Source organism: Rattus norvegicus, chromosome 13 (assembly GCF_036323735.1).
Source record: "Rattus norvegicus strain BN/NHsdMcwi chromosome 13, GRCr8, whole genome shotgun sequence".
NCBI lineage: Eukaryota > Metazoa > Chordata > Mammalia > Rodentia > Muridae > Rattus > Rattus norvegicus.
The window spans coordinates 40,400,114-40,418,415 of NC_086031.1; the positions used below are offsets into that span (position 1 = coordinate 40,400,114).

The 18,302-nt window shown below is 42.9% G+C and overlaps 1 protein-coding gene across 15 annotated transcripts in view; it reads right to left on the bottom strand.

Annotated features, from left to right (window-relative positions):
- The window catches only part of Nckap5 (NCK-associated protein 5), a 913,274-nt gene that overhangs the window by 477,538 nt on the left and 417,434 nt on the right, over positions 1–18,302 (bottom strand). For all 15 annotated transcript variants that reach the window (XM_017599040.3, XM_039091169.2, XM_039091162.2 and 12 more), the window contains one exon: positions 5,431–5,564. In XM_017599040.3, coding sequence (XP_017454529.1) covers positions 5,431–5,564 — 134 coding nt within the window. The remainder of the gene's footprint in view (positions 1–5,430; positions 5,565–18,302) is intronic.

The following is an 18,302-nucleotide window of genomic DNA, read 5'->3' on the forward strand; positions in this document are numbered from 1 at the left end:
ACAGGCAGTTCCCCTCTTGTGTGTCATTCCAAGATACACAGTGAAGCTGTCTTCAAGGTTTTAACATATATTTTTAATTATAAGTATGTGTGTATATGCCCACATACATGCATGCCCATGTGTGGACTGCCTATCAAGTCCAAAATAAGGGCTTCATTCCCCTGAAACCGTAGTTATGTGCAATTGTAGGTTTCCTAGCATGGGTCTAGGGAACTGAACTTGAATCCTTTACAAGCATAGCACGAACTAAGCTCTCTTGCTAGCCCCCAAGATGTTCTTTGAATGTATCTGTAAGCCATACGAACAGACTGGTGAAGGGTACATTATGCTTTCCGGCACCCACTTCTCTGTCAGGTCCTCATGCTTCCTAGTGGACATCAAAAGCAAAGCCGAGGACCCTGAGAATCCCTGAGAAAGGATTATGGGAACAGTGACACTTGGATGGGATACATGGCAAAAATCAACTCCATTGTGGACTCATGAAGCTTAACATGTAGCCAGCTCTATGTGAGCGCGGCAGGTAACCGGGACAGGAGACTCCCCTGACCCCCAACACTGTAAGGAAGGAAGCAGCTTCATGGCAGATGATGAGGATTCAGGGAAGAAGATCCAAGCAGATGCAAAGAACGGGTGTCGGGAGTGCGAGCCTGAACCTTACACAGGGGATTCTGGTGACCACACGTGGCTGCTTAAGAGTGGCTCAGCACAGTTGTTCCCCTTGCTCAGATGCACAGCATGGATAGCCACACAATGGGAAGGCTCCAAGGCGACAGGGAGAGACACTGGCTCTCCTACTTCAGGCGTGGTATCATTTACTGACAGGAAATGGTTTATAAAATCTGCCTGCCAGCTGCTGAGTCTACTAGACCAGCTTTAATTTAAACTGACAAACAGCAAAGCTCAGAGCTGCTCCACAACAGAACCAGACATTACTATTAGCTCTATGCAATCAGTAATGTCATCCGAGGAGCCATGCCTCAGCATGCTAACCCATTAACACATAGCCCTGCATAGGGGCAACAGCCTTCTTTCCCCTCCAGTTCTACCACAGTAAGACGTTGTCATCTGCATTTGCATTTTTCTTTGTTCTTGTGTACACAATAAAAGTGGACGTTTGTGATAGTTTGTGATAGATAAGTAGCTTTCAGGCTGTGGAGAAGGTCCAGTGGGTAAAGCCCTCACTGTGTGGGTTGCATATGAGTGAGGGTCTAAGGTGACATCTCGGAAGCCACATAAGCTGAGTGCACTAGCACTTCTTTGCCGTCCACATGTTGATACGTGGATATGGGAGACAGCACCAGGAGACCACATGCTTGCTGATAAGCCGGCCTGGGTACACAGTGGGGAACAAGAGGTCCTGACTCTACCAAGGTGTAAGGTGACACTAGACTTCAAAATTGTCATCTGACCTTCACACACACACACACACACACACTGGCATGCATGTGTGCCTGCTGCACAATGCACACATGCATACATGTATATTTGCAAGCACACACATGTGTGAGAGAGAGAGAGAGAGAGAGAGAGAGAGAGAGAGAGAGAGAGATTTTTCGAAAGAACAGCAGCTTTCAGGAACAATTTATGGATTCACTAGATTGTTTCCTAAGGAACCAAGTCCGATGTGGAAATCGTATATGGCTTTGCTTGATATCAGTGCTGTGGACCTGCTGCTTTCTTCATGAATTGCTTCCTCAAAAAAAAGTCCCACATAGAAAGGTAATATACCAACCCATTGGAGAAAATGTCCCTGCAAACACTCTTCCAGGTGATTCTAGCGAGGCACAAACACTTCATTAATTTGAGGTGAGGAGGCTGGGCCTTAGCCCATCACCATCTTTACCTACGCGTTGGAATCTCTGCCCTAAGCTCTGTCTACACCTCTAAGCTTGACTAACTACATAAGCACATATTGAGCAAATCGCTGAAAGAGTGGAGAGGGTAAGAACAATTATGGGATTTTTAAGCACTAACCTCTCATAAAATATGGTCAGCCATGTATGTACCCCACCAGCAACAGCTTAAACACCATCACATCTGGAAAATATCCTTGAGTGTGTAATCACACACGAGAGGCAGCCCTGCAATGCCACCTGCCTCTAAGAGCTCACCACCTGAGGGGCTCCCTTGGCTATAGAAAGGGACTGATATGAAAATACCCACTTTTACTACTGTGCACTCTACTAAGTAGTGGGATTGTGGTGAGCATTAATGCTAAGCCTTCTACCTTCTGAGGCAATCCAGGGTGTGGCTGCTCTGAGGAAGGCTGTTTTTCTTTTGTTAGCTTTCTTGGAAAGCAACCTTCCCATTATACAGAATAGAGATCTCTGAAAAGGTAGCACATGAACTTGATTTAAAAATTAACATCCGGGGTTGGGGATCTAGCTCAGCGGTAGAGCGCTTGCCTAGGAAGCGCAAGGCCCTGGGTTCGGTCCCCAGCTCCGAAAAAATAAGAACCAAAAAAAAAAAAAAATTAACATCCACCCATGGAGTCGGGGGTAACTTCTTACCTCCAGCAATTAAGACATATAAAGAGTACTGTCAATACATGGTGGGAAAAGATAACATCGTGAATATAGAGGTTTTTAATTTGAGAGTTGGAGAGATAGCTCTGCAGTTAAGTGCAAGGAGTGCTCTTGTAGAAGACCTGAATCAATTCCCAGCATTTAAAGCAAAGTGCCCCTAAATGGTCTCTAACTCCAGCTTCAGAGGATCCAATGCCCTTTTCTGACTTCCACAGGCATTGCACTCACAGGTACATACCCAGATACAGTCACATACACAGAGTTAAAATAAATCTCTTTGTAAGGTTTAAAGTTCAACACAATACTTTGGATTACTATGCAAATCATTAGATGACCATTCCACTATAAAATATGCCCAAAGGGATAGCCAACACTGAGGACTTTACAAAGACTCGAACAGAACTGTATCAACAACCATTACCAGCAAAACCTTCAAAACTAAAGTTTGACATGTGAAAGGCCATCAAAAATAGTTCAATGATCCCAAATGATCATGTAATTATCTGTCAAATATGCTCTGCCCTGGCTGGCTTCTATCAGTTCTCTGACTATAATTGCAGTTGACCTTTTTAAGGCCCTATAAGCGCTACATAAGAAACCTGATTACAGGGGGAAACATCCTCACAAAAGCAGTATGCAAAAGCAACCACTATTTATTGTACATATAATTATCTTCTCTTTCAGCCCAGGATAGAGTTCGGACTCTTGTGTAACTCAAATCTATGTGGGATTGTCATTTGATTTACAACTGGTGACCCAGCATCACCTAGCATCGTATGAAAATAATTTACTGTGTCTTTTGTGGCCCATCATGGAAATCAATAGCTTGACTATAGAGACATCTCAATTAGTGCAAAGAGTGAGCCCTGCCCCCTTCCTTCCTGTATCATTGAAATGGTAGGGATTCCACATCAGTGCTTCCAGTTGGACTGGAGAGCCTTTATTACTGGCTCCTACACAGAACATTAGAGTTCACACGACGGGACAGAAGAACTGAGGGTAAGGGGGATTAAGAGGCTTAAGGGGTGGGCCATGGAAATGTTAAAGTATTTATTGGTGCTTTTCTATAGCACCTGAGTAATTTCATGAGTTTGACAGCATATTAAATTAGAGTAATGAATACAGATGAGTCATACATTCTTCCTACCATGTTCTTTGCACCCCCCAAGCCAAGGACACGCGCATCAGCAGTGTGTGTTACCCACCATAAGGGATATGATCCCAGGCCGAACTGAGGTCTCTCTCTAAAACCCATTTAAAAACCTTAAGGGTGGGGCTGTGGAGACAGCTCAGTGGGTAAAGCAATTGCTGGGTAAATGTGAGAACCTGCAGTCAAACCCCCAGAATCCACATAAAGGCAGACAATAGTCCATGTATCTGCATTCCTAGCTCTCCCACTGGGAAATGGTAGGCAGAGACAAGAGAACTTCAGGAACCTGCTGGCCTGCTAGCCTGCTAGTCTGGTGCACACAGGAGGGGATAGCAACAAGAGACACTGTCTCAAACAAGGTGGGAAGTAAGAACTAACACCCAAGGCTGTCTTCCGGCACACATGTGTGCTACGGCACGTGTGCGACACCACCACCACAGAGGGATGGAGGGAGGGAGGAACATTTAACTGTTGTTACAAGAGGCTTCATGATGGAAACATGGGTCTCCACACAGTGCTTTGAAGTTTAACCTTGAAGGGCAACTTCCCAAGCATGACACAGCCTAGGATGACCTCCAGATAAAAATGTAGAATAAAATGGTATTCCCACTTCACTTAAGAAAGTAATTTGTCCCTCCCAGGAAAATGACTCTGGACTCGGGGCTTTGATGTACATAGTGATGTTTTCTCCTTTAGCACTGAATAGACTTTCACATAGTAAAAGTGCTGTTGCCTGGCCCTATAGTAAACAACTAGAATGGAAGTCTTACCTTCTTAAAGGAAACAAACCCATTATTCTTTTTTTTTTGGCTACTCAGTAAAAAGAATATACCAAATAATAAGTCTCACATGATAATAACAGTACCGGGATGACCATAAAAATCTTATTACCCTAGCTGGCCAGAGATACAGCAACCCACAGAATCTAATCCATGGCAAACCCACCGAACAACTGTTGGAGGTTGATCAGGTGCTGTTTTCACTCATATTCTGTTTCCCAAGACCTGGTTGCCCCAAGAGGAGCAAATTCCCACCTGTACCAGCCTTTGTTGTCCAAACCTTACTTCCCACTTTAAAATCATTGGTTAAGTAAAAATAGCACCAAGTAGTTACTGGAGAGAACAGAGAGGTAGAGTTTGAGTTACAGGTCTTGGGGCCTCCAGTAGGGACCAGGAGTGAGAAGGAGAAGGAGAAGAAGAGGGAGAGGAAGAAGAGAGAGAGAGAGAGAGAGAGAGAGAGAGAGAGAGAGAGAGAGAATGAATACATCATGGAGGAGAAGACAGAACAGGAGGTCTCCATTAGTGAGGGACCAACAGCATGTGACAGAGTGAAATGCCCTCCCCATCCCAGGACACCAGACTGCTGGAGCAGAAATACCCCAGGAAGATTTAAACAGCAAGTATTTGGGGAGGTAGCCAGCCCAGCTGTTAGAAAAGTAGGTTAGGGGTTACCCACCAGTAATTTCCAAAACCAAATAAATAAACCATAGTCTGAGTCTCACTCATTTGTAAGCTAGAAGGAGATAAGCATAATTCATAATATTTTACAAACAACACTTTGGGAAGCTACAGAGAAGAAAAGACGAGTTTTGCCGCAAACTTCAACTGTCAGGTCAAAATAAGCTCCAGGGGGTTAATCAAGCTGTAAAGAGAGTGATTTGACTTTGTGCACTTACTGAAGGCAACAAAGACGTGCCTCCCAGACAGTCAAGAGGGGGCAAACCTCAGGACCACCGTGCTCACGGGAGAGCAGTACCTGGAAAACTGCTGCTGTAGGCCGAGCATCTGGATCCTGTTGCGCTCTGACTCCAGGGTCACCTCCCGCAACCGTTCCTCACTCTGTAGCCGCAACTGCCGTTCCTCTTCCAACTCATGTATCAGCTTCTCCTGCTATGAGACAGAGAAGGGCATGGCCTTCAGAAGGTGCCAGAATGAGGTGCAGGGAGAGCTACTGGCTCCTAAGAGCTAACATGAGCTTGATGTTCATAGCAAGAGACACAGACAAACATATGCAGACACAGACATACAAATATACAGACATAGGCAGGCAGGCAGGCAGACAGACAGACAGACAACACACACACACACACACACACACACACACACACACACACACACACACACACACACCCCTACAGAGAGATGCACGCAAATATACACCACACGTGAAATGATAACAGCTTTGTGCAGTAGACTTTTTTTTTTTTTTTTTTACTAACCTCTTACAGACCAGGAAACCGAGACTCAAAGATCTACACATGGATCTAAGATCACAGAAACCCTGGCCTAAAAAAGTTGCTTGGTAGATAAAATGTTTGCCTTGCAAGTATGCAGAAGCCCTGAGTCCTGATCCCCAGCACCAATATAAAAGCTGTCATAGCAACAAGTACTCATATGAAGCAGAAAGAGGTGGGCTTAAGATTGATGTCGTTATGCAGGTGAAGGCAGACAAGATAAAAACAAGGCCTGTCACGGGACTAGAGGAAGGGAGGCGGGAACAGAGGTTTTAGAAGGGAGGGAGAGAGCAGGGGAGAAGGAGCTGGGAGAAAATGGCAGCAGATGTTAAGATTCTTCTCTGCGTATAGATACAGGTTTTTAATGAATATTTTTAAGGGATGGGTGTGTATAGGATTTTGTGCTGTCTATATGGTCAAATAATATCATTTGGATCAGGGGTTATTGTGTGGTGTGTTCTTTCATGTGGCGATTTAATTGAGTTCAAGAGAAGGTGTGGTGGCGGGACACACCAAAGCCAGCCACAGAATTGGGATGTGTATGCCTGGTGTGGTAACAACCCACCATGGGAACTGTGAGTGAAATCAAAACAGCGTAGCAAGGTGCCACACTGGAAAGGCTCTCCGACAGCCCAGGTCAGAGAGAGAGCGCCTGGGAGAAAATCGTGAGAACCGGTCACGCCAATTTCTTTTTTACTACAAAACTTGCTGACCAGGTAGGCATTCACTCTAGTTGTAAAGTCACAATCTGTGCACAGTGAGAGATGCTGGATCAAAAAATAAAACGGGGCTGGGGATTTAGCTCAGTGGTAGAGCGCTTACCTAGGAAGCGCAAGGCCCTGGGTTCGGTCCCCAGCTCCGAAAAAAAGAACCAAAAAAAAAAAAAAGAAAGAAAGAAAAAGAAAAAAGAAAACGGACAAGTGTCTGGAACACATCCCAATACCATCCTCTGTCATCGCATGCCTCCATGGGCAAGCATAAACACACACATGCTCACATGATCACAGAAACCAGACAGTGGAAGCATTTGAGTGCTGGATGGCTTGACTCAGCTACTAAAGTAAGTTCCATTAAACCAAGTTGTCATTCATAAGGAACTATGTCCCCGAACTCCCACCAAAGTCATAGTTATTCAGATACTAAAGCATCACCGTCTGTTCAAAAATGACTTCATCTCTTCAATCACTAGAACATCATTTAGACATAGTGTCACTGTCACTGTTATATTCCACTGCATAGAAAGACAAAGAATCTCAAATTCATTAGACTAAATCTTATGAAATCGTGGGTCAGAACCCCACATGCAGGATGTAGGGGATCATGAAAGTTTTGAAAACAGTACAAGTTTATGAATGCTCAACAAACAAAATTATTTCAAAATCAAACAAGTAAAAAACAAAAAAACCCAACGTGCTTGTGTCAGCGGGTGTCCATGCTGCATCGCACAGGTTCCCCGCAGCCTTGCTTCAGAAGCGGGCACACCTTGCCCTGTGCATGCTGTTCTGAGATGTATATTAAATGCCACTGCCTGAGACATCTTGGCTCATACTTAGGGTTCCCTGATTGTAAATGGCAGTGTCTCACTGAACACACAGTTAGCTGTTCGTACTGAAGCGTAATGCTTTAGTTACAGAGGACAGGGCGTGCTCGCTGCCATCGTTTCTCAGCGTGCCCTGATCCGATTAGCACATCCGTGGGCTGAACTATGTCTGGATACTTGTTTAACTCTTGCTGTGGAGTCACTGACTTCAGCTCAATGAATTCTAGTTTGGGATTAGGACACGATCTCTAGCGGCTTCCGAAGGGAGTACAGACATAACCCGTGTCAGCTTATACCGTGTATTAATGGGAAGCACTTCGTTCGGTATTGATGATTACAAAAAAATCAAAATATTCATCAACTGTGAAAGCACGGAGGACATTCTGTGCACTGTAGTACTGTATAAATAGTCAAGAGTTTTCATTCTTAACATCAAAGCAGGCAAGGAAGCTCATTTCATTGGCATAAACATTTGCTTTTGTTTTTAGTCAATAGTGAAATACGCATACACTGAAGAATTGTTTTTAAACAAATAGCTGTGATTCACAGTCAGCTCATGTTTTATTTTATATACCTCCATATCTATGGTCATATAAGGTATCTCAGTCTAAAGGGGGTCCTCATTAAAACATTAAGTAGCCAAGTGAAAATATAGAGTTAAGGAGAAAAACACCCAAGAGCTGGTTTTAATTTTGTCCAACCAGGCTTTCAGAGGTTTAAAACAGATCAAACCATTCATTGCTTTTAAAATCTTTTGCTAATCCAGCAGAGCTCACAAAAAGACCCACAGAGCTGTAAGAACTGTCCTGCACATAGCTCAGCTTCTCCGGATAGTACTGACACCAGTACAGCAATGCCACGCCCAGACGCTTTGCGTCTTATTTTTGTTATCACCATACATGTCTTGTACTCCTCTGTGAGGAAGAAGAGACTTGAGGAGCTTCAAGCTGAGGTTAAAGCACGTGTTGTGACTCTCTCCTGATAAATGTTCAGAGTTCCGAGCCTGTTGTGTGTTGCAAACCTTTGCAAGAACCCAGAAAAGATGGAGTTTCTCCAGCTCGTTATTTTCAAAGTCCATCCGTTTTTATATGTGTGTTTGACCTGCACTGATCTGTGCCCTACAGAGTGCCTGGGACCTATAGAGTTGGGATGAAGGCCACAGAGCTCCTGGAACAGGATTTCTGGATGGTTCTAAAGTACCCATGCTGAGAAAAGACAATGGGTCCTCTGCAAGATCAGCAAGTGCTCTTAACTGATCTCTCCAGAACTCCAGCTCTAATTTATGGAGATAAAGTTACCCCTGGGACCATGAAGGAAATATAAGATTATACTCTAGAAGTATGTCATCATACTCTGAAAATACTTGCACATCTCCTTGCCTCTGGGCTTCCAGTATTCTCTCCTTCCCACTTAAAAGGCCCTCTGATCCCTGAGGTCAGGGCTCATTGGGTAAGAGAACTTGCTGGTCAAGCTTGAGTATTTCAGTTTCACTTGCCAGCACCCACATAAAAAGTCAGGTGTGCCCACATGAGCCAGTTACCACATTAAGAAAGGGAGAGAGGAGGATCGCTGGCATTTAGTAGCCACTATTAAAGTTTCGGGTCTAGTAACAGATTCTGCCTCAAGGGGATGAGGCAGAGAGTGGTACAAAAGGACAATAGAAAGCCTACTCTGGCCTCTGCCCGTAACTGGCAGACATAAAACACACACACGCATAAACACATGCACACACACACACACACACACACACACACACACACACACACAGAGAGAGAGAGAGAGAGAGAGAGAGAGAGAGAGAGAGACTGAGACTGAGACTTATATAGCACTCCCTGAGACACTCCTGGGGTGTTCCCAGCCTCAGCTTCAGACACACCCTTCCACAACTGGCCCCCCACTGCCCCATTCTTCTCCTGAGTTCCAATAGCATCCACTATATCCAATGCATTTGAGACCTATTTCCTATACTTTTTTTTCCATAAATCTCCAGTTCTACCAATACTCGTCTGAGATTAGGATCACTTCTCCTATGCAAATAGACTTTGTATTTTTAGAACATTTCTTAATGCTCGGTAGTGCTAGAAATATTCCTGCTTGTTGGCTCTGAAGCTGGCTCTTTTGAACTCTACCAATCCGCTACTTTTACTGACTTCAGGACAAAGTGGAATATAATCTTTACCCTGTCATCTTGGAATATGACATTTTGGATGCATGGAAAGGAATGAGAAGTGTATCTGTGAAAGGAAAATGTACTGAAGCCAATTCTCTGCAGGACTGGTTAAAATGGAAAATTTTATGTTGTGCTCTTAAGATAATGATAAAATATAGTCTAACCCTTTATCAGCATAATATAAGAACAAGACTTTTTATGTGCCGAGTCACTGTATAGAAGGATCATGCACAGTTGCCCTTTTGATAGAATTTGAAAGGTGGAATCAGAAGGAAGCGTCAAGAATTGAACAGTTCAGAAGCACATGCAACACGAGGGGACAAGTTCTGTAGATAGAACAGTGACCTTTCTTAATTGGAAAGCAAAAAGGAGGGGACTGGGCTGTGGCTCAATTGTAGAATGCTTGAGAACATTCCCAAAGTCTGGGAGCTACGGCCAGGACAGGAGAAACTGGGTGGCAATCTCTTATATTTGTAATCTCAACACTTGGGCGTTTGAAGAAAGGAAGTCAGAAGCTCAAGGTCATCCTTGGTTACTTAGGAAGTTTGAGCCTGTCCTGGGCTATATGAGACTATCTCTAAAGACAGGAAAAGCATTACATGATTTTTACGGAGATATTGAAGGGGTTTCAATATAAACAAGGGACATCTTTCTTTAGGTCAATTTGATGATGCTATTTCAAATACAGAAACACACACACACACACACACACACACACACAGAGGACAGAATCCTATAAGCTCAACACATCCATGTAAAAATTAAACTAATGTTTTCACAAAAAGGCTAGTTTTAATTCAAAAACTCTCTACCAATCTCTAGCAAACCAATGTCAAATGGATCTAAATTAGGCTATAGTTACAGCATCTAATTGCAGTCCCATTTTTGCTTTTCACACAAATTGCGATGTATTTTCCCCCATAAAACTGTCTGAATTCAATATCTCCATTAGTTATGAAAGATGCGGTCATTCTAGAGACTGAGATGCAGATAAAGAACTTCGGCATTGATTTTTTTAAAGCACGCACTGTTGGCTGTAACAGAAGAATCAGAATCAGATTTTGTGATGCTCAGATAAAAACAGCACAGGATATATCTGCAGTGCTGATAACATCACCTGAGAGAGACAAAGCTTTCATTCTAGCTAAAAAAAGAAGCAGAACATGTTTTTTTTTTAAGTGAGAGGAGGGACAAAAGGGTGACTTAGATAACAGAGATGAGGACAGGGAACAGAGCTGGGGTGGGCAAAAATTGAAAGGGTAAACAGGACAGATGGTCAATGGATACATCTCGAAATGTCTGATATGCCAAGGTGGAGTCCTATATGAGAAGCCACAGGTGGGCCACATAATATGACCAACTTTTCTTTAGTATAAGAAAGCTCTGGGCTGAGAGATGATCCAGTGGATATAGTCCTTGTCCTCCAAATATGAAGGTCAGAGCCAGATGGCTAGTTATACTAGCCCGAAACACAGACTCTGGGTTCAGTGAGAGCATTTCAGTGAATCCAGTGGAGAGTGAACTTATCAGTTAGGATTTTGAATGAAGAACCAAATGGTGAGACTTAATTCATAATAGAACACCATGCAAATTTTGACTCGATACATCATGCAACTTGGAAAACAGGAAGTTAAAATGTGTTAAAAGTTATGCATATGTCAGAACACTACTTGTATTAGTTCATGCAGTGAAGAAGACATGAGAATAATTATGTATGCTGTCACTTTGGCTCTCCATGGACTTCTTGTTTAACCTTGGAAGGATGGTGGCATGTTGTGAGAGAACCTAGAATCACCTAGGAGACAAATGGGCATGTCTACAGAAGAATTTCTCGACTCAGTTAATACAGGTTGAAAAATTCATCCTGAGTGTGGATGATTCCTTTCCATAGGCTCTGGTACTGGGCTGAATACAAAAGAGAAAGTGAGCTGGGCAGTAGCATTCAATTCTCCTTCCTGACTACGGTGCAAAGCAACAAGCTACCTCCCACTCCTGCCACCCTGACTCCGCACCATGACAGACTGTACTCATGAAGAGTGAGCCTATGTGTAGATCTACCTCTAAAGGGCTAAGTTTTCTTCCAACTCCCACCTTATATGTGCCCATGAAAATCAGCCATAACCCGGAGAGATATACTTACTCATGATAACAAGACTATCAAGAGATCCAACACAGTGTCAACAAGATGATGTGTGTGCACACTCTAGCGTCAGGGCTGGTCAGGGCATGGTTGTCCCATGGTAAGGACTGAAGGAGATCACTGGGTGAGATGTACAGTTTGTCTTAACCAATGGAGAGCAGACAAGGCAGTTAAAAGGTAGATGTTTAACATCATGCAACTGTGGAGGGGAGGGACAAAGCAGACTCCAGAGGGATCACAGCTCCCATTTCTAGTTTTAAAGAGAAAACCCCAATCTAATCGATTCTTGGACAAGAGAATTCATCCTAGCTGTGGACTCTGAATGCTAGAAACTACTGTAGAATAGTAAGGGGAGCTTGTGTTATTTGTGAATGTCATTCATAAACAATGGTTTCATGTCTTGGAAAGGGCTATTCTGTGAGCATTTCTGCCTCACTGCCTTTCTAATCTCAACAAACTTACAGAAAACATTTCCTTATATGTGATTTAATAGGAAGAGGAGGAGGAAGAGGAGGAGGAGGAGGAGGAGGAAGAGGAGGAGGAGGAGGAGGAGGAGGAGGAGGAGGAGGAGGAGGAGGAGGAGGAAGAGACGATGACGACCATGACAACAATGGTGCTGATCAAAGCAGTCAAGACTTTGGTAGACAAACAAACTGGGTGATAAGCCTGATGTGTATAGCCAGATGCCTAATTCAGACAGTCTTCACAGAACACTCTTTTCATTAAGTTTTGTTTTGTTTGAGGTTTGGGGGTTTTTTGTTTTTTTGTTTTGTTTTGTTTTGTTTTGTTTTGTTTGTCCAAAGGCTCACTTCTCAACTTAGTTTAGCAAACGCGTCATTTACTTGGCCAATGGGCTCTTTTATAGAGTCAGTGATACATTCTACTTTAGTCAAGATCTTTCTCTGTTGTCATGTTTAATTGATCACAATTAACTGTAGCTATTAATTATATTATCCTCTCAGGAATTCTTGGGAATCGATTTTATTAAGTGCCTTCATACTTGACTACATTCTTAAATTCCCCTTTCTTTGCTTTGTTGACTGTATATTCTCCACATAAATGGGTGGCACGCCAGTCTCTCAGCAACCTCATCTTCAGTGCAGGCTTGAATATATTTTTTGTGCCTTTCATCCATCTCCACTACTCTGTTCCTTTCCTGCCTCTACCCACACGGACCAATGAAAAACTAAGATATTCTGTAGTGACTTAATTTGTGGTGAAACTTGGAAATGCTCTCTCTCTCTCTCTCTTCATGCCTATGACATAGGATTCCGAGGTCTTTTTCTTCTCTCTTCCAATCCATGGGTGATTTTTTCATGAAGGTTAACACCTGCCTTGTTTTCTCAATCTTGATGTTTCTTTTAGAACATGTCCACTTAATTTCCATTGCATGTTACATTCTGATGTGCTTTTTATTTCATTTAGCACATCTTTAATTATAATCAATGGCTTCACTGTGAGATTTTCACACAGATATGTACATGCACACACACACACACCCCACACACACATGGCATTTTGGTCACATGCTGATGATCTTTCCCCACAGATCCTCTGCCATTTCTCAGTAGGTCCCCTTGTACTTTCGTGTCTTCTTTAGCTTCAAAACCAGTTGGGTTGTATTAGAGCTGCTGATGAGACCATGGGGAAGGGGTTATTTACAAGACCATGGGAAACTTACCAGAAGCTATACAGCTGAAGAAAATATCTTTACCTAATTAATGGCCACTAACTAACTGCCTGTAGGTCCTCAGGGAGGGGTGGAGCTTTGAGAGCCCCTGCCTCCTCCATGACAGAATATCGCTGGGCTGAATTCATGTGGGTTTGGGGCAGATACTCAGAGCTGCGTGAAATAAAGTTCAAAGGCCGTGCCATGGCTAAAGGATAGCATCCCATAATAGTCCATTCCTTCCACATCTACAGTCTTTGTGCCGGCACTGCCCTCAATGTTTCCTGAACCTTATATCCATGTCATTCTCTCTCATAATCTTAATGTTTAGCTCCACCTGTTAAAACCTACAGGTCATCCTAACACTTGCTAAGTATTCCACATATGGCTCTGTGCGGTCTCCTCCAAATTGCTGCTTGGTTAAAAAGAAGACTAGGCTAAGTCTTGTGCCTGGGAAGGGCCTGCCCATCATGGTAGCACGGTAACTCTGCAGTAAGTCCTTGTTAAGTGTGACTGAGACCTCTTGACTTTAAATGTCACCACTTTCCCTTCAGTTGACCATCAGTAAACACTTTCAGTCTTAACCCCGATGCTGAAGGTAATATACAGTATTCTTGATCTTCAAAACCTCATAGAGTTTCCTCTGTTTATTTTGTCCCCTGTCCACAGATTTCTCTGGCCTGTAGGATGCAAATCTAGTTCGCTGCTCATCTCACCTATTCAGCCCCTTTCACTCATTAATTATTAAGTCATAAATTTCACTTCTGCTAGGGCTCACCTTTCAGAGCATTTGCAACTGCATTTATTAAGATTGCACCTTTTCTAGCATGCAGTGCAGCCCCCTTCGTTCTGTAGATCAGCGAGAGAGGAAAGAATCCTATTTAGACTAGGAATCTTTATACTGCTGTCTTTTCTCGGTGAATGGGTGTAATTATGTGTATGGGAAATTAGAGTGTTTGCTATGGTAATTATTCACTCTTCTAAAATAAGAGAATAATTATAATGTCAACATCTGACTGTACAAGTTACTGCCGACGCGTTTAAGTCTGCCACAAAGTGGCTCGCAGGACCCTGGCAATTAATATTAATTTTCCACAAATGCTTTTTATTCATCTGGAGAACATTCCAGATGGCCTTCACACTTCCCATCGCCTGGCAGAGAGTCCTCTTTACAGAGAGCTGTTTCTTCAAACAAAGCTTTGAGAACAACGCCTGGTGTTCACAGGATCAGCTTCGAGTGTTTTAGTACAGAGAGATTATGGGTGAAATTTCACAATTTTTTAAAACATAGTTTCCGGCAGTTTGCCTCACGGTTGTCAGGAAATGCAAATGCTCCCATTTCATCCTGGAAAGGTCAGCTTAGAAGAGTTAAAAGATCGTCATGGAATCGTGAGCCAGCCACAGTTCAATGCTTCAGTGTCCCCTTTCGCAGAATCATCAGCCTTAGGAGAAGGTAAAGATATTTCGTACTGAAAGCTTTCTGTGTGCTAATCTGAAAAGTAAGCTTTATAGAAATACCATTTTTATTTTTTTTTTAAAAATCACTAAATACTAATATATGAACTGATGATAGTTCATCAATCAAAAAAGGGAAATGTGTTCTCTTACTGGAACACATAGGCAACCATTGTGTGTGTACATTTATATACACATGTGGTTATAGGCCTGCAGAAGTCAGAGGTCAAATTTGGGTGTCTCTCACTAGCCTGGAACTCCCTAATTAGGCAAGGCTGGTTGGCCAGAAAGCCCAGGGGTTCTTCCTGTTTTTGTCTCCGTGGTGGTAGAATTTGAGGTCAGATTGCTTGCTTGCTTGCTTGTTTGCTCGTTTGGTTGGTTGGTTTTTAATGTGTGTTCTCGGATTGAACTGAGGTTCTCATACTTGTAGGGTATCATCTTTACTTACTGAGCTGTCTCCCCAGCTCCCTGAATGGCTCCTTTCAAAGTGCATTTAGCCCTTGATCAATCATATAGATGGAGGAAAATGTCATGACATAGGACTGGTCCCCCGTGACAGCAGTGGTAAGCAAATGAAGACATGGAAAATACTATTCATAAAAAATTACGCCAGCGGGGACCGGAGTCAACACTCACAGAGCATCTGCTCAGTGTGTGGCTGGACACCTATGCTCCCTGAGCAACTGCGCAACATGTCTGCAAGTCTATTGTGAAGGCTTTAAGCAAGGGTTAGGACCCATGCTGAGATGGGCCTGCTTTGTAATTCCTAGCTTTTTCCCTAGTTCTCACCCTGCCTGAATGCTTAGCTCTCTCTCATTCACAAGTGGTTTTTTCTGGAACATTCTGTCAGGTCTGACTGAACACAGCAGGAGTTGCTGCACCGCATGCCAACATTAGTGCCTTTTCCTTACTATAGAACTTATAATCAAAGGGAGATAGAAATTGTGAACAAGTGCTTTGGGTTGTTAAGAAAAAAGGAGGCCCTAAAAGATGCTTATTTTTCTAGGGTGACTAGGCACATCCCAGGTCTCTCTAGAAAGGCACAAAGGTAAACCCACTCTTTAAAGTCACTCTCTGCAGAGTGCTGAAGAGGATGGGGTTACCAAGGTGTAGGGGACTCTGGCACCTAGGCTAAAGATGTTTATATGTTCACCTTGCACCTCCACTTTAAATTATTATATATCTATGTGTATACATAAATGTGGGCTCAAAACTAATCCTGTGCCTGAATACAGCACAGTAAAAATGAATGCCAAACTTTTTTTTATTATTATTACTATATCAAGATCTTGAAAATCAGTTTTGGAAATTTTACCTCTTTCAGGAAATCATAACGCTAAGGTTTTGCCTGGGCTTTGCATGTTATAAAATAAGACTCCTTCCCTTTTACAGGTAGAAATATTCACACACTGTTCAACAAACATGTTTGATGGGGCCTAGGAATCCCAGGAATTATTACCAAAGGATTAAGTTGAACATGCACAATGCTGTAGGTTCCAATTTGTGATTCTTAACTGACACTAAGGAACAGGTGTGCCATTCATACCACAGTGGCTTCTCCTCCGGGGTTGGGAGGAATTACAAAGGACCCATTAATGACAGACAGTTCAGTGTACTGAACATTTTTTATAAGCAGTTGTTAACAAAAAAGCAAATGCTATGCCAGGAGATTCTGTCTTTATTTTTATTTTCAATATAGAAGGAATCTATGCATTAAAAGCACTGTGGTTGAAAGCACTGAAGCCATATTACCAACAGCTCTACAACAGCAAGCATGGAGACATTTAAACTGCTGGTGTTATAGCTTACTAGGTAGACTGCTGGCCTACTATACCAGAAGCCCTAGGATTGAGCTCTAGCACTCTAGAGGTGGAAGCTGAAAGACTGGGGCTTCAAATTTATCATTGGCCTAAGCCAGCTATCGGAGTCCATCTGGGCTACCGGAGATCCTGTCTCAGAACAGTAAAAGTTCCATTTAAATACATCTTGTAGGAAGTAAATAATGTACAAACTCCTAACTGGTCCAAGTGCTATGAATAAGCACTCGTTGAGGGCTCGGCCCTAAATGGAACAGCTCTATGACTCCTTCAAGGCTCAGGAAACATCACGGAGGAGGTGGCGGAAAGACTGTAAGAGCCAGGTGATGGGGAGATGCAGAGGAAAGGACCTTCTGGACCTGGCATAGCCACTGTACTCACGAACTCACTGCAGCTGTGTTTCTCTGCACAACACTGAGCCAGGCAACATTTTGTCACGGATGGGGGAGGGTTCTCCTCCAGGGACTACTAACAATTAATGGCTGCTGGGAGACATGGGTATCATTTTTCAGTAGTGTAGCCACTAGTAAGTTGCCTGTCCTGCACCCAGCATGTAAACAACAGTCATTAAACCCTGTGGAGGCTTGTTAGGAAGAAGAAGGGGTTCATCAAGAGAGGGAAAAAGATGACAGAGAGTGATTTGGATGACAATGATCAAAAGTCATTATATGTGTATGAACCAGTCAAAGAACACTGATTAATTAATTAAAATAGCAAAAACCATGTCTCCTTTATTCATGGAGAAATTGGGAAAATAATTATAGGATGTATTAAATGAATTAAAATAAGGGAAAGGGGCATGGCTATTCCTTACACTACAAATGATAATTGGATATGAAGTCCAGCTGGGTTTTAAGCACTTTTCTCAAATTATAGACAGTAGTCACAGAGTTGATGAACAATATGAGACAGCGGACAGGAGGTGCTGTTTCCAATTCAGTCCTCCTCCCCTCCTCTTTTACTTCCTCCACTTTCTCCTCTTCCTTCTCCTCTTCTTCCTCCTCCTTCTCCTCCTCTTATGATTATACAGTACCTAAGGCTATAAGCTCATGAGTAGGAGAGCAGGAGGATGGAGGTCAAGGGTTATGTGCAGACAATCTGACTTCAGAGATCTAGAACTTGGTGGCCTCACTTAGTTTTTCCTAGTAAATTTTCATAACTAATGAACTGGCTGATACATTTACCTCTCTCCCTTCTAAGACCTTGTTAGAAGCTATGGTGTGTAAAGGTACTTAAGTGTGTGTGTTTGTGTGTGTATGTGTGTGTGTGTGTGTGTGTGTATGTGTGTGTGTGTGTGCAAGTTGCCCTCTGACTTCCACATGTATACTATAGCACATTTGCCCAAACAGATATGCAATAAATCAATGGAGTAGTTTCAAAAGGGAATATTATACTGCAATTAAAGTATAAAACTATGCCTGGTACAGGAATTGGCATATGCTTTAAGTAGGGTACCAGATGCAGAGTACTCAAGGCCTCTGTTTCAACTGCTCAGACACACCCTTGATCGTGAAACTGGACGCAGAGGATCAACAAATGAATGTGTATGTGTATATTTCAATCAAAGCACACCAATGGGTGCATTTGTGTAGCTGAGGCAGGA